We start from the raw sequence: 15,110 nt of genomic DNA on the forward strand, positions 1-15,110 counted from the left end.
GATCCTTGGGTCAGGAGGATCCCCTGGAGAAGGGCATGACAACCCACTCCAGTATTCTTACCTGGAGAATCCCATGGACAGAGGAGCCTGGTGGGCTATGGTCAATGGGGGTCACAAAAAGTCAGACACAACATAAGCGACTTAGCATGCATGCACGCAACGTGTACAATTCACTGGCATTAGGTGCATTATAAGAATGTTGTGTAACCACTGCAATGCTCTAGTTCCACAACTTTTCACTACTATAAATGGAAACCCTGTACCAAGTAAGCAGTCATTCTCCATTTTCCCTTCCCCCACACCCCCTGGGAACCACTTAATGTCCTTTGTCTATTTTGGGTAGTTATATAAATAGAATCATATAACATGATTCCATCAACATGGTCTTTTGTGTCTGACTACTTTCACTGAGCAAGATGTCACTGAGGTATATCCACACTGTAGCATGGATAAGAAGTTTATTCTTTCCTATGGTTAAATTATATTCTAATATATGGATTTTTTGCATTTTGTTTCATCTGTTCATGGACATTTGGGTTCCTCCCACCTTTTGCATATTATGAATAGAGTTGTTATGATAACATGTGTGTAAGATTTGCTTGAAAGCATTTGAGTGGAACTGACAAGTTTTGTGGTAATTCTGTGTTCATGTATTGAAGAATTATCAAAGTGTTTTCTACAATGCTCCTCAATTTTAAAGTCCTAGCAGCAATGTATGAGGGTTCTGATTTCTCTACATGCTTTCTAACTTTTTCTTGGCATGTGTAGAAAATACATTTATTATTTTAATTTTTGGGGCATCTTGGGTATCTCAGCTGGTAAAGAATCTGCCTGCAATGCAGAAGACCCCAGTCTGATCCCTGGGTGAGGAAGTTGCTCTGGAGAAGGGATTGGCTACCCACTCAAGTATTTTTGGGCTTCCCTAGTGGCTCAGATGGTAAAGAATCCACCTGCAATGAGGGAGACCTGGGTTCAATCCCTGGGTTGGGAAGAGGGCATGGCAACCCACTCCAGTATTCTTGTCTGGAGGAGCCTGGAGGGCTACACTCCATGGGGTTGCAAGGAGTTAGAAAAGACTGAGCAACTGAACACACAGCACATTTTAATTTTTGATTTCTTGACTATTCTTTTTACTGGAGTACAGTTGCTTTACCCTGCTGTGTCAGTTTCTGCTGTACAGCACAGGGAATCAGCCATGTGTATACATATATTTGGTGTTTCCTTGGTGGCTCAGATGGTAAAGAATCTGCCTGCAATGGAGGAGACCCAGGTTCAATCCCTGGGTTGGGAAGATCCCCTGGAGAAAGGAATGGCTATCCACTCCAGTATTCTTGCCTGGAGAATTCCATGGACAGAGGAGCCTGGCGGGCTATGGGGTCCAGTCTATGGGGTCGCAAAGAGTTGGAGATGACTGAGCAACAAACACTTTCACTTTTCTTATATAAATTGCCTCTTTTGGATTTCCTTCCCATTTGGGTCACCACCGAGCACTGAGTAGAGTTCCCTGTGCTGCACAGTAGGTCCTCATTAGGTATCTATTTTACACATAGTAATGTATATATGTAAGTTCCAATCTCCCAATTCATCCCATCCATCTCCTTTCCCCCTTGGTATCCATACATTAGTTCTCTATGTCTGTGTCTCTATTTCTGCTTTGCAAATAAGATCACCTTTATCATTTTTCTAGACTTTATATATATACATTACTATACAACATTTTTTTTTTCTGACTTACATCACTCTGTATGACAATCTCTAGGTCAATCTATGTTTCTGTAAATGACACAAATGCATTCCTTTTTATGGCTGAGTAATATTTCATTATATATATGTACCACATTTTCTTCCTTTTTTTTAAACTAGAGAGTAATTTCTCCACAATGGTGTATTGGTTTCTGCTGCACAACACCATGTATCAGCCATAAACATATATGTATGTATATATACATATATCCCTTCCCTCTTGAACCTCTCCTCCCCCAATTCCACCCCTCTAGGTCATCACAGAGTGCCAGGCTGGCTGAGCTCCCTGTGCCACACAGTAGCTTCCCATTCCACTCCAGACATGGTAGTATATAATGTCAATGCTATTCTCTCGATTTGTCCCACCCTCTCCTTCCCCCACTGTGTTCAGAAGACTCTCCTCTACGCCTGTATCTCTATTCCTGTCCTGAAGTATGTTCATCAGTACCACTTTTCTAGATTCCATATATATGGACTAACATACAATATTTGTTTTTCTCTTTGGTTCACCCACCTCATTTCAACAGACTCCTATCTGTTCTTTTTTATGGCTGAGTAACATTCCACTGTGTGTGTGTATATATATATATATATATATATCTCAACTTCTTTATCTATTCATCTGTTGATGGACATCTAGATTGCTTCCATGTCCTGGTTATTGTAAATAGTGCTTCAATGAACACTGGGGTACATGGGCCTTTTTCAATTATGGTTTTTTCAGGGCATATGCCCAGTAGTCAGAGAAGGCAATGGCACTCCACTCCAGTACTCTTGCCTGGAAAATCCCATGGATGGAGGAGCCTGGTAGGCTGTAGTCCATGGGGTCGCTAAGAGTCGGACACGACTGAGTGACTTTACTTTCTCTTTTCACTTTCATGCATTGGAGAAGGAAATGGCAACCCACTCCAGTGTTCTTGCCTGGAGAATCCCAGGGACGGGGGAGCCTGGTGGGCTGCCGTCTAAGGGGTCGCACAGAGTTGGACATGACTGAAATGGCTTAGCATAGCATGCCAAGTAGTGGGATTGCTGGGTAATATGGTAGCTTTATTCCTAGTTTTTAAACGTAATCTCCATACTGTTCTCCACATTGGTTGTATCAATTTACATTTCCACCAACAGTGCAAGGGGGTTCCCTTTTCACCACACCCTCTCCAGAATCTATAATTTGTAGAATTTTTTTTTAATTTAATTTTATTTTATTTTTAAACTTTACATAATTGTATTAGTTTTGCCAAATATCAATTTGTAGAATTTTGATAATGGTCATTCTGACTGGTGGGAGTTACTACCTCATTGCAATTTTGATTTGCATTTCTCTAATAATGAGCAGTGTTGAGCATCTTTTCATGTGTTTATTGGCCATATGTATGTCTTCTTTGGAGAAATGTCTGTTTAGGTCTTCTGCCCATTTTTTGATTGGGTTGCTTGTTGTTCTGGTATTGATCTGGCTTGTATATTTTGGAAATTAATCCTTTGTCAGTTGCTTCATCTGTGATTATTTCCTCCCATTCTGAGTGCTGCCTTTTCATCTTGCTTACAGTTTTCTTTGCTGTGCAAAAGCTTTTAAGTTTAATTAGGCCCCATTTGCTTTTTTTTTTTTTTAATTTCCATTACTTTGGGAGGTGAGTCAAAGAGGATCTTGCTGCAATTGATGTCAAAGAGTGTACTGCCTAAGTTTTCCTAGAAGAGCTTTACAGTTTCTGACCTTACATTTAGGTCTTTAATCCATTTTGAGATTATGTTTGTGTATGATGTTAGGAAGTGTTCTAATTTCACTATGTTACATGCAGCTGTCCAGTTTCTGAGCACTTACTGAAGAGGTTGTCTTTTCTGCATTGTATATTTGTGTTTCCTTTATCTAAGATAAGGTGCCCATAGGTGTGTGGGTTTATCTCTGGGATTTCTATCTTGTTCCATTTGATCTATATTTTTGCTTTTGTGCTAGTACCATACTGTCTTGATGACTGTACTTTGTAATACCGTCTGAAATCCGGAAGATTGATTTCTCCAGGTCTGTTTTTCTTTCTCAAGATGGTTTTGGCTATTTGGGGTCTTTTGTGATTCCATACAAATTGCAAACTTTTTGATTCAAGTTCTGAGAAAAATGCCATTGATAATTTGATAGGGATTGTGCTGAATCTGGGAGATGGCAATGGCAACCCACTGAGTACTCTTGCCTGGAAAATCCCATGGGCAGAGGAGCCTGGTGGGCTGCAGTCCATGGGGTCACTAGCAGTCAGACACGACTGAGTGACTTCACTTTATTTTTTCACTTTCATGCATTGGAGAAGGAAATGGCAACTCACTCCAGTGTTCTTGCCTGGAGAATCCCAGGGACGGTGGAGCCTGGTGGGCTGCCGTCTATGGGGTCACACAGAGTCGGACACGACTGAAGCGACACAGCAGGAGCAGTGCTGAATCTGTAGACTGCTTTGGGTAGCACAGTTATTTCCATAATATTGATTCTTCCAATCCAATAATATGGTATATCTCTCTATCTATTTGTGTCATTCTTGATTTCATTGACCAGTGTCTTATAGTTTTCTGCATACAGGTGTTTTGTCACCTTCAGTTCAGTTCAGTTCAGTTGCTCAGTCATGTCCAACCCTTTGTGACCCCATGAATCACAGCATGCCAGGCCCCCTGTCCATCACCAACTCCCGGAGTTCACTCAGACTCACATCCATCGAGTCAGTGATGCCATCCAGCCATCTCATCCTCTGTCGTCCCTTTCTCCTCCTGCCTCCAATCTCTCCCAGCATCAGAGTCTTTTCCAATGAGTCAACCCTTCGTATGAGGTGGCCAAAGTACTGGACTTTCGGCTTTAGCATCATTCCTTCCAAAGAAATCCCAGGGCTGATCTCTTTCAGAATGGACTGGTTGGATCTGCTTGCAGTCCAAGGGACTCTCGAGTCTTCTCCAACACCACAGTTCAAAAGCATCAATTCTTCAGCGCTCAGCTTTCTTCACAGGTCAACTCTCACATCCATATATGACCACTGGAAAAACCATAGCCTTGACTAGACAGTCCTTTGTTGGCAAAGTAATATTTCTGCTTTTGAATATGCTATCTAGGTTGGTCATAACTTTTCTTCCAAGGAGTAAGCATCTTTTAATTTCATGGCTGCAGTCACCACCTGCAGTGATTTTGGAGCCCCCCAAATAAAGTCTGACACTGTTTCCACTGTTTCCCCATCTATTTCCCATGAAGTGATGGGACCAGATGCCATGATCTTCCTTTTCTGAATGTTGAGCTTTAAGCCAACTTTTTCACTCTCCTCTTTCACTGTCATCAAGAGGCTCTTTAGTTCCTCTTCACTTTCTGCCATAAGGGTGGTGTCATCTGTATATCTGAGGTTATTGAAATTTCTTCCGGCAGTCTTGATTCTAGCTTTTGTGTTTCTCATGATGTACTCTGCATAGAAGTTAAATAAGCAGGGTGACAATATACAGCCTTGACGTACTCCTTTTCCTATTTGGAACCAGTCTGTTGTTCCATGTCCAGTCCTAACTGTTGCTTCCTGACGTGCATACAGATTTCTCAAGAGGCAGGTCAGGTGGTCTGGTATTCCCATCTCTTTCAGAATTTTCCACAGTTTATTGTGATCCACACAGTCAAAGGCTTTGGCATAGTCAATAAAGCAGAAATACATATTTTTCTGGAATTCTCTTGCTTTTTCGATGATCCAGTGGATGTTGGCAATTTGATCTCTGGTTCCTTTGCCTTTTCTAAAACCAGCTTGAACATCTGGAAGTTCATGATTCACGTATTGCTGAAGCCTGGCTTGGAGAATTTTGAGTATTACTTTACTAGCGTGTGAGATGAGTGCAACTGTGTGGTAGTTTGAGCATTCTTTGGCATTGCCTTTCTTTGGGATTGGAATGAAAACTGACCTTTTCCAGTCATGTGGCCACTGCTGAGTTTTCCAAATTTGCTGGCATATTGAGTGCAGCATTTTCACAGCATCATCTTTCAGGATTTGAAATAGCTCAACTGGAATTCCATCACCCCCACTAGCTTTGTTCGTAGTGATGCTTTCTAAGGCCCACTTGAGTTCACATTCCAGGATGTCTGGCTCTAGGTCAGTGATCATACCATCGTCATTATCTTGGTCATGAAGATCTTTTTTGTACAGTTCTTCTGTGTATTCCTGCCACCTCTTCTTAATATCTTCTGCTTCTGTTAGGTCCATACCATTTCTGTCCTTTATCGAGCCCATCTTTGCATGAAATGTTTCCTTGGTATCTCTAATTTTCTTGAAGAGATCTCTAGTCTTTCCCATTCTGTTGTTTTCCTCTATTTCTTTGCATTGATCACTGAGGAAGGCTTTCTTATCTCTTCTTGCTATTCTTTGGAACTCTGCATTCAGATGGGAATATCTTTCCTTTTCTCCTTTGCTTTTTGCTTCTCTTCTTTTCACAGCTATTTGTAAGGCCTCCCCAGACAGCCATTTTGCTTTTTTGCATTTGTTTTCCACGGGGATGGTCTTGATCCCTATCTCCTGTACCATGTCACGAACCTCCGTCCATAGTTCATCAGGCACTCTATCTATCAGATCTAGTCCCTTAAATCTATTTCTCACTTCCACTGTATAATCATAAGGGATTTGATTTAGGTCATACCTGAATGGTCTAGTGGCTTTCCCTACTTTCTTCAATTTAAGTCTGAATTTGGCAATAAGGAGTTCATGATCTGAGCCACAGTCAGCTCCTGGTCTTGTTTTTGTTGACTGTATAGAGCTTCTCCATCTTTGGCTGCAAAGAATGTAATCAATATGATTTTGGTGTTGACCATCTGGTGATGTCCACGTGTAGAGTCTTCTCTTGTGTTGTTGGAAGAGGGTGTTTGCTATGACCAGTGTGTTCTCTTGGCAAAACTCTATTAGTCTTTGCCCTGCTTCATTCTGTATTCCAAGGCCAAATTTGCCTGTTAGTCCAGGTGTTTCTTGACTTCCAACTTTTGCATTCCAGTCCTCTATAATGAAAAGGACATCTTTTTGGGGTGTTATTTCTAAAAGGTCTTGTAGGTCTTCATAGAATCATTCAACTTCAGCTTCTTCAGTGTTACTGGCTGGGGCACAGACTTGGATTACTGTGATATTGAATGGTTTGCCTTGGAAATGAACAGAGATCATTCTGTTGTTTTTGAGATTGCATCCAAGTACTGCATTACAGACTCTTTTGTTGACCATGATGGCTACTCCATTTCTTCTGAGGGATTCCTGCCCACAGCAGTAGATATAATGGTCATCTGAATTAAATTCACCCTTTCCAGTCCATTTTATTTTATTTTACTTTTTAAATTTTATTTTATTTTTAAACTTTACAATATTGTATTAGTTTTGCCAAATAAGTTCGCTGATTCCTAGAATGTCGACGTTCACTCTTGCCATCTCCTGTTTGACGACTTCCAATTTGCCTTGTTTCATGGACCTAACATTCCAGGTTCCTATGCAATATTGCTCTTTACAGCATTGGACCTGGCTTCTATCACCAGTCACATCCACAACTGGGTATTGTTCTTGCTTTGGCTCCATCCCTTCATTCTTTCTGGAGTTATTTCTCCACTGATCTCCAGTAGCATAGTGGGCGCCTACTGACCTGGGGAGTTCCTCTTTCAGTATCCTATCTTTTGCCTTTTCATACTGTTCATGGGGTTCTCAAAGCAAGAATACTGAAGTGGTTTGCTATTCCCTTCTCCAGTGGACCACATTTTGTCTCCTTAGGTAGTTTTATTCCAAGGTATTTTATTCTTTTTGTTGCAATGGTGAACACGATTGTTTCCTTATTTTCTCTGATTTTTCATTTTTAGTATATAGGAATGCAAGGGATTTCTTCTATATATTAACTTTATATACAGACTTTACTAAAGTCATTGATTTGCTGTTATTGTTGTTCAGTTGCTAAGTCGTGTCTGGCTTTTTGTGATCCCATGGACTGCAGCATGCCAGAGTCCCCTGTCCTTCATTATCTCCCAGAGTTTGCTCAGAATGATGTCCACTGAATCAGTGATGCTATTTATCTATCTCATTTTCTGTTGCCCACAACTCCTTTTGCCTTCAATCTTTCCCAGCATCAGGGTCTTTTCCAATGAGTTGGTTCTTTGCACTAGGTGGGCAAAGTATTCCAATGAATACTCAGGGTTGATTTCCTTTAGGATTGAGTGGTTTGATCTCCTTGCAGTCCAAGGGACTCTCAACAGTCTTCTCCAGCACCACACTTCGAAAGCATCAATTCTTTGGTACTCAATCTTCTTTGTGGTCCAACTCTCATATCCGTACATGACTACTGGAAAAAGCATAGCTTTGACTATTTGGACCTTTATCGGAAAAGTGATGTCTTTGCTTTTTAATAGGCTGTCCAGGTTTTTCATAGCTTTCTTTCCCAAGGAGCAAGTGTCTTTTAACCTCATGGCTGCAGTCACCATCTGCAGTGATTTTGGAGCTGAAGAAAACATAATCTGTCACTGCTTTCACTTTTTCCCCTCCAATTTGCCATGAAGTGATGGGACCAGATGCCATGATTGTAGTGTTTTAAATGTTGAGTTTTAAGCCAGCTTTTTCATTCTCCTCTTTCACCTTCATCAAGAGGCTCTTTAGTTCCTCTTCTCTTTCTGCCTTTAGAGTGGTATTATCTGTATATCTGAGGTTGCTGATATTTATCCTGGAAACTTGATTCCAGCTGAGCTTTATCTAGTCTGGCATTTTGTACGGTGTACTCTGCATATAAGCTGTATAAACAGGGTGACAATACATAGCCTTGTTGTACTCCTTTCCCAATTTTGAACCAGTCCGTTGTTCCATGTCCAATTCTATTGCTTCTTGACCTGCATACAGGTTTCTCAAGAGACTTCAAGTGGTCTGGTATTCCCATATCTTCAAGAATTTTTCACAGTTTGTTTTTGATCCACACAGTCAAAGGGTTTAGCATAGTCAAAAACAGAAGTAGATGTTTTTCTGGAATTCCGTTGCTTTTTCTATGATCCAATGGATGTTGGCAATTTGATCTCTTGCAACTGTTCAGTGTACAAGTCTTGCAATCTTGGTTAAATTTATTGCTAGGTATTTTATTGTTTTGATGCTGTTATAAATGGAATTGTTTTCTTACTCCTTTTCAGTAGTTCATTACTGCTGCTGCTGCTGCTAAGTTGCTTCAGTCGTGTCCGACTCTGTGCGACCCCATAGACGGCAGCCCACCAGGCTTCCCCGTCCCTGGGATTCTCCAGGCAAGAGTACTGGAGTGGGTTGCCATTTCCTTGTCCAATGCATGAAAGTGAAAAGTGAAAGTGAAATCGCTCAGTTGTGTCCAACTCTTCGCGACCCCATGGACTGCAGCCCACCAGGCTCCTCTGCCCAAGGGATTTTCCAGGCAAGAGTACTGGAGTGGGGTGCCATTGCCTTCTCTGAGGTCATTACTAGTATATACAAATACAATAGATTTTTGTGCTGAATTCTATTCTGAAACTCTGTTAAATTCATTTATTAGCTCTAACAGCTTTGGTGCAATTAGTTCTAGTAGTTTTTTCTTTTTTGCATTCTCTAGGATATTCTCTATATAAAATCATATCATCTGCTAATGCAGTTTAAATTCTTCCTTTCCAATTTGAGTATGTTTTCTTTTTCTTGCCTAATTTTTATATGTCTTCTTAAAAAATAGAAAACTTCCAGTAAAATGTTGAATAGAAGTGGCAAAAGTGGGAATAATTGGCTTGTTCTTGATCTTAGAGGGAAGTCTTTCACGACTGAATATGACATTAGGTGTGGGCTTTTCATAGATGTCCCTCATTATGTTGAAGAAGTTTCCTTCTACTCCTATTTTATTATTGTTTTTATCATGGAGTGTCAGATTTTGTCAAATGATTTTTCTGTGTTAACATGATCATATTTTTTATTTTTATTACTATGGTATTTTTATTATGAAATACCTTTTAATATGATAAACCACCTGTATGATGAATTCTTGGGCTAAATCCTATTTGATCATGATATATAATTCTTTTAATATACTGCTGCATTCAGTTCGCTATTATTTTGTTGAGGATATTTTCATCTATATTCACAATGGTTTTTTGTCTATAGTTTTCTTGTGATGTCTTTGACTTTGCTTGCAGAATAATGCTTCCTCTGCTATATTTTTGGGAAGAGTCTGAAAAAGATTTGTCTTAATTCTTCTTTACTATTTGATATAATTCAGCAGTGAAGCCATCCAATTTTGAGCTTGCTTTTGTTGGGAGCTTTGTGATTACTGGTTTAATCTATTTGCTAACAGGTTTATTCAGATGTTTTGCTTTTCTTAGGTCAGTTTTGGTATTTTGTGTATTTTTAGGAATGAATCCATTCCTAGGTGAATCCATTTCACCGAGGTGTGTTGGCTTTTAGTTGTCTATTATTTGTCTCAACTGTTATTTTTTACCCCAGGTGGCAGTGGTGTTTTCATTTGGCTTTCAATGTTTTCAAGGAATGTCCTACATACAGCTGCTTCTCTGTCTTGAAAAAGTTTACACGTAGGAAAAACAAAGGAGATCTCCATGTATCAGCCCTTTGGGAAATCCACAGACAGGATGAAACAGATAAACACAACTCCTTGAGAATAAGGTCTGCTTCCTCTGGGACCAGTTCACACCTGGAACTCGGCTGTCATCTGTAAGACTGCTGCTATGCTGTAGAAGGGAGTAGGGTGAACATAAATTAAAACTTTGTAAAGTTCTCCTACCATGGTTCAGTGCCCTTTTTCCCAGTTAAGCATTTGCTTGGTTTCCATAAATCATTCACCATCTTCCAGAGCTTTGGTAATGTGGGTTCTGACAGTATGTGCCAGGTTTTTCAGTGTTTCTGGGGAGGGATAAGCTCCTGGAAGTCCCTATGCTGCCATCTTGCTGACCTGCTCCTGATTCATTCATGATGCTAGCATAACTCTAATACCAAAACCTGACAAGGTCATTACCAAAAAGAAAAAGGACGTTATGCACCAATATCTCCCAATCAGTGTAATTCATCACGTTAACAGAATAAGGAAGAAAACACATGATCATCTCAATAGGTGCAGGAAAAAAAAGACTTGATGAAATTCAACACTCATTACCATAAAGGCTCTCAGCAAATGAGGAGGAAACTTTCTTAACCTGATAAAGGGCATTTACGGAAAGCCTACATTTAAATCGTACTTAATGGTGAAAGACAGTCTGCCTTCCCTGTGACACTGGGAACAAGGCATGAGTCCACTTTTACCATTTTATTCTACACGGTTAATAGAATCCTAGAAAGGACAGTGAAATAAGAAGTAAAAGGCATGAAAAGATTGGAAAGAGAGTAACTGTTATGGACTGAATTGTGCTTTCAGCCCCACCCCACCGCCCTCGGCAATTCAAATGCAGAAGTCCTAACCCCCCAGTACAGCTCAGAATGTGACTATATTTGAAGACAGGGCCTTTAAAGAGGTATGTGCTGTGTGCTTAGTCTCTCAGACGTGTCTGACTATTTGTGATCCCCATGGACTGTAGCCCGCCAGGCTCCTCTGTCAATGGGGATTCTCTGGGCAAGAATACTGGAGTGGGTTGCCATGCCCTCCTCCAGGGGATCTTCCCAACCCAGGGATTGAACTCAGGCCTCCCACATTGCAGATGGATTCTTTACCATCTGAGCCGCCAGGGAAGCTCTTTTAAAGAGGTAATGAAGGTCAAATGAAGTCATATGGGTGGCCCATAATCCAGTAAGACTCTGTCCTTATAAGAAAAGGGAGACACACCAAGGATGCACATTCACAGCAAACAGGGCATGTGAGGACGCACTGAAAAGGCAGCCACGTGCAAACCAAGGAGAGAGGCCTCACGGGGAATGACTGGAAAGGAACACAAGGAAGCTTTCATGAATAATGGAAATGCGCTATTTCTTAACCATGTTGGTATATATAAGTGTCAAGGTTTATCAAACTGTACTCTTCAGTCCTATGCAATTTTATTGTACAAAAATTAAATCTCAATTAGAATAAAAGAAACTGAAGAAAAACCCATAGTATTCTTGGCTTTCAAGCAGTGCTTTTTAAGACCCCTTCTTCACTGATATCTCTGATATTACCAATCAATCAACATAAGGGCTTTAAAGGGACCAGCACGTACACTTCTTAAACCACTAAATCATTGTAGGCACTGAGGTCAAAGATCTCATTGATTAGATCCTTGTTGTGGAAAAATAAGGCAAGGACACAGAAAAGAAAACTAATATATATACAGTTGACCTTTGAAGGACGTGGGGGTTAATCCAAGTATAACTTAGAGGTGGCCCTCGGTACAGGCAGTTCTTCCACATTTATAGATTCAACCAACCAAAGACTGTGTAGAATTGCAGTATTTACTCCTGAAAGGATTCCACACGTAAGGGGATTCTGGCAGCTCGACCCTGAGTAGTTTAAGGGTCAACTGTAATATATTAATTCATTAAACAAATACATTATGAGCGTCTACCATGTGTTAAGCAACATTCAAGGAGACATGGAAACAATGGTGAACATAAGGAGTGCTTATATGCTCTTGGGAGAAGATACAAAACATACATGATAAGTAAGTAAATTATGTAGTATTTTGAGATACTTCTATCGCAGAGGATAGGCAATGTAGAGCCTCTGGCTTAAGAGACTATTCAATACATAGCTACTTCGGCTCTGAATGTTGGTCTCTTGTGATTGAATATCTCAGACTACTGGGAACCAGGAGTAAGATATTGTGGCATTCCTTCTAATGATTAGACATATAATAATAATGCTAATAATAAAAGAAACATAAATAAATGCTCTTTAGGGGCAAGATGGAAATTGTTTCTGTACTTTAGATAATCCCACTTGCTTATTTTTTAAAATCAGGACCTCTATATTAATCCAACATGGATTGCAAAGAACACTTAGATCATTGCAAGCATGAGCTTACTTAGAGGGAGAACTAGGAACTTCAGAGATTATTCCTCACTTGGGATTACTCCTTCACTTCCAGTAAAAGAAAACTGTGTTTGGGAGTCTCTCAGAGAGTCTCAACCAGTGATAGCTGCTGTATATTATATAAACTAAAAAACTTGAGAGACAAAACGCAGGTCACAGTCAATATCATCAGGTAAATCCAATTTACTCTAGGTTCAGTTCAGTTCAGTTGCTCAGTCCTGTCTGACTCTTTGTGACCCCATGGACTGCAGCACACCAGGCTTCCCTGTCCATCATTAACTCTCAGAACTTGCTCAAACTCATGACCATTGAGTCAGTGATGCCATCCAACCATCTCATCCTCTGTCATCCCCTTCTCTTCCTGCCTTCAATCTTTCCCAGCATCAGGGTCTTTTCCAAGGAGTCAGTTCTTTGCATCAGGTGGCCAAAGTATTGGAGTTTCAGCCTCAGCATCAGTCCTTCCAATGAACATTCAAGACTGATTTCCTTTAGGATGGACTAGTTGGGTCTCCTTGCAGTCCAAGGGACTCTCAAGAGTCTTTTCTAACACCACAGTTCAAAAGCATCAATTCTTTGGCGCTCAGCTTTCTTTATAGTCCAAGTCTCACATCTATACATGATCACTGGAAAAACCATAGCTTTGACTAGATGGACCTTTGTTGGCAAAATAATGTTTTTGCTTTTAAATATGTTGTCCAGGTTTGTCACATCTTTTCTTCCAAGGAGCAAGCGTCTTTTAATTTCATGGCTGCAGTCACCATCTGCAGTGATTTTGGAGCCCACCAAAAATAAAGTCTGTCACTGTTTCCATTGTTTCCCATCTATTTGCCATGAAGTAAGTGAGGGGACTGGACAGCATGATCTTAGGTTTTTGAATGTTGAGTTTTAAGCCAGCTTCTTCACTCTCCTCTTTCACCTTCATCAAGAGGCTCTTTAGTTTCTCTTTACTTTCTGCCATAAGGGTGGTGTAATCTGCATATCTGAGGATATTGATACTCCTCCTGGCAATCTTGATTCCAGCTTGAGCTTCATCCAGCCTGGCATTTTGCATGATGTACCCTGCATATACATTAAATAAGCAGGGTGACAAAATATAGCCTTGATGTACTCCTTTCCCAATTCTGAACCAGTCCATTGTTTCATGTCTGGTTCTAACTGTTGCTTCTTGACCTGACTTCTTAGGAACCAGGTAAGGTGTTCTGGTATTCCCATCTCTTGAAGAATTTTCCACAGGTGCTTGTGATCTACACAGTTAAAGGCTTTGGTGTAATCAATAAAGCAGAAGTAGATGTTTTTCTGGTATTCTCCTGATTTTTCTAACTGCCAGAACTGAGTTTGAGTGTCTCCTGTGGAGGTATGGGTCAGTATTGGCCTGCCGCAGGGGCAGGGGCTCTGGGTGCAGCTACCTGGGTCACACAGCCTGTGGCATAAACCCTCTTGGAGGAGGTCACCATTAACCCCACCATAGAGCCGCCGAGCAGACAACCCACAAACTGCAGAACAATTAAACCAAAGAAATTCTTGCACTGTTAAGGAAGTTCTAGGACCCACAACAGATTTCCCAACCTGGGGATCTGGCAAAGGGACTGAGAACCTCCAGGGAATTTGACTTTGGAGGCCACCAGGATTTGATTACAGAACTTACACAGGACTGGGGAAACAGACTCTTGGAGGGCACAAACAAAACCTTGTGCACACCAGGACCCAGGAGAAAGGAGCAGTGTCCCCACAAGATACTGACCCAGACTTGCCTGTGAGTGTCCAGGAGTCTCTTGGGAGGTGTGGGTTGGTGGTGGCCTGCTGGCAGGGTCAGGGGCACTGAGTGAGATAGTGGGTGCACCGGACCTTTTGAAGGAGGGCGCCATTATCTTAATTACCTCCACCATAGTTTGGTCTCAGGTCAAACAGGGAGGGAACACAGCCCCACCCATCAGCAGAAAATTGGATTAAAGATTTAGAACAAGATCCATTAGAACAAGACCCAGTTTCCTCCAGTCAGTCTCTCCCAACAGGAAGCTTCCATAAGCCTCTTATCCATATCAGTTAGAGGACATACAGAATGAAAACCACAGTCAGTCTAGGTTCAGCTTTTCTCAAACTCTCTCAAAGTGTTAAGGGGAGTGAGAAATTGATGACAGAGAAACAAACAGGAGCTAACTCTAAATGTAGTACTGGGCTTTGGAATGGCTTTCCAGCCTGATTCAGGAATGAGAATCAGTGATTGTTCAGGAAGGAGAGGGTCTAGGCAAGCTAGGAAAGAATAAAAACACTGCTGAGTAGGGAGGAAAAAAGAAGAATGAAGAGTGGGTATTTTAAAATTTATGCTTTTGGCTTAAAAGTTCTTTTTCTTAAATTATGATTTTTTTTAATTGGAAGATAATTGCTTTACAATATTGTGTTGGCCTCTGCCAGCTTAAAAGTTCTTGATTCAAGTCTGG

At 40.8% G+C, this 15,110-nt stretch overlaps 1 protein-coding gene across 15 annotated transcripts in view; it reads right to left on the minus strand.

The window, feature by feature from the left end:
- The window catches only part of KIAA1328 (KIAA1328 ortholog), a 425,847-nt gene that overhangs the window by 77,839 nt on the left and 332,898 nt on the right, over positions 1 to 15,110 (minus strand). For 5 of the 15 annotated variants that reach the window (XM_086372664.1, XM_086372658.1, XM_086372661.1 and 2 more), the window contains one exon: positions 6,133 to 10,405. The exons of the other annotated variants lie outside the window; for them this stretch is intronic. In XM_086372664.1, the coding sequence (XP_086228790.1) occupies positions 10,401 to 10,405 (5 nt within the window). In that variant the 3' untranslated portion in view covers positions 6,133 to 10,400. Of the gene's footprint in view, positions 1 to 6,132; positions 10,406 to 15,110 lie in introns of those variants that run through there. 15 annotated transcript variants of the gene reach the window in all.

This window comes from Bos grunniens, chromosome 24 (assembly GCF_055505025.1).
Source record: "Bos grunniens cultivar Pamir isolate PY7600 chromosome 24, Bosgru_T2T1.0, whole genome shotgun sequence".
Lineage (NCBI taxonomy): Eukaryota > Metazoa > Chordata > Mammalia > Artiodactyla > Bovidae > Bos > Bos grunniens.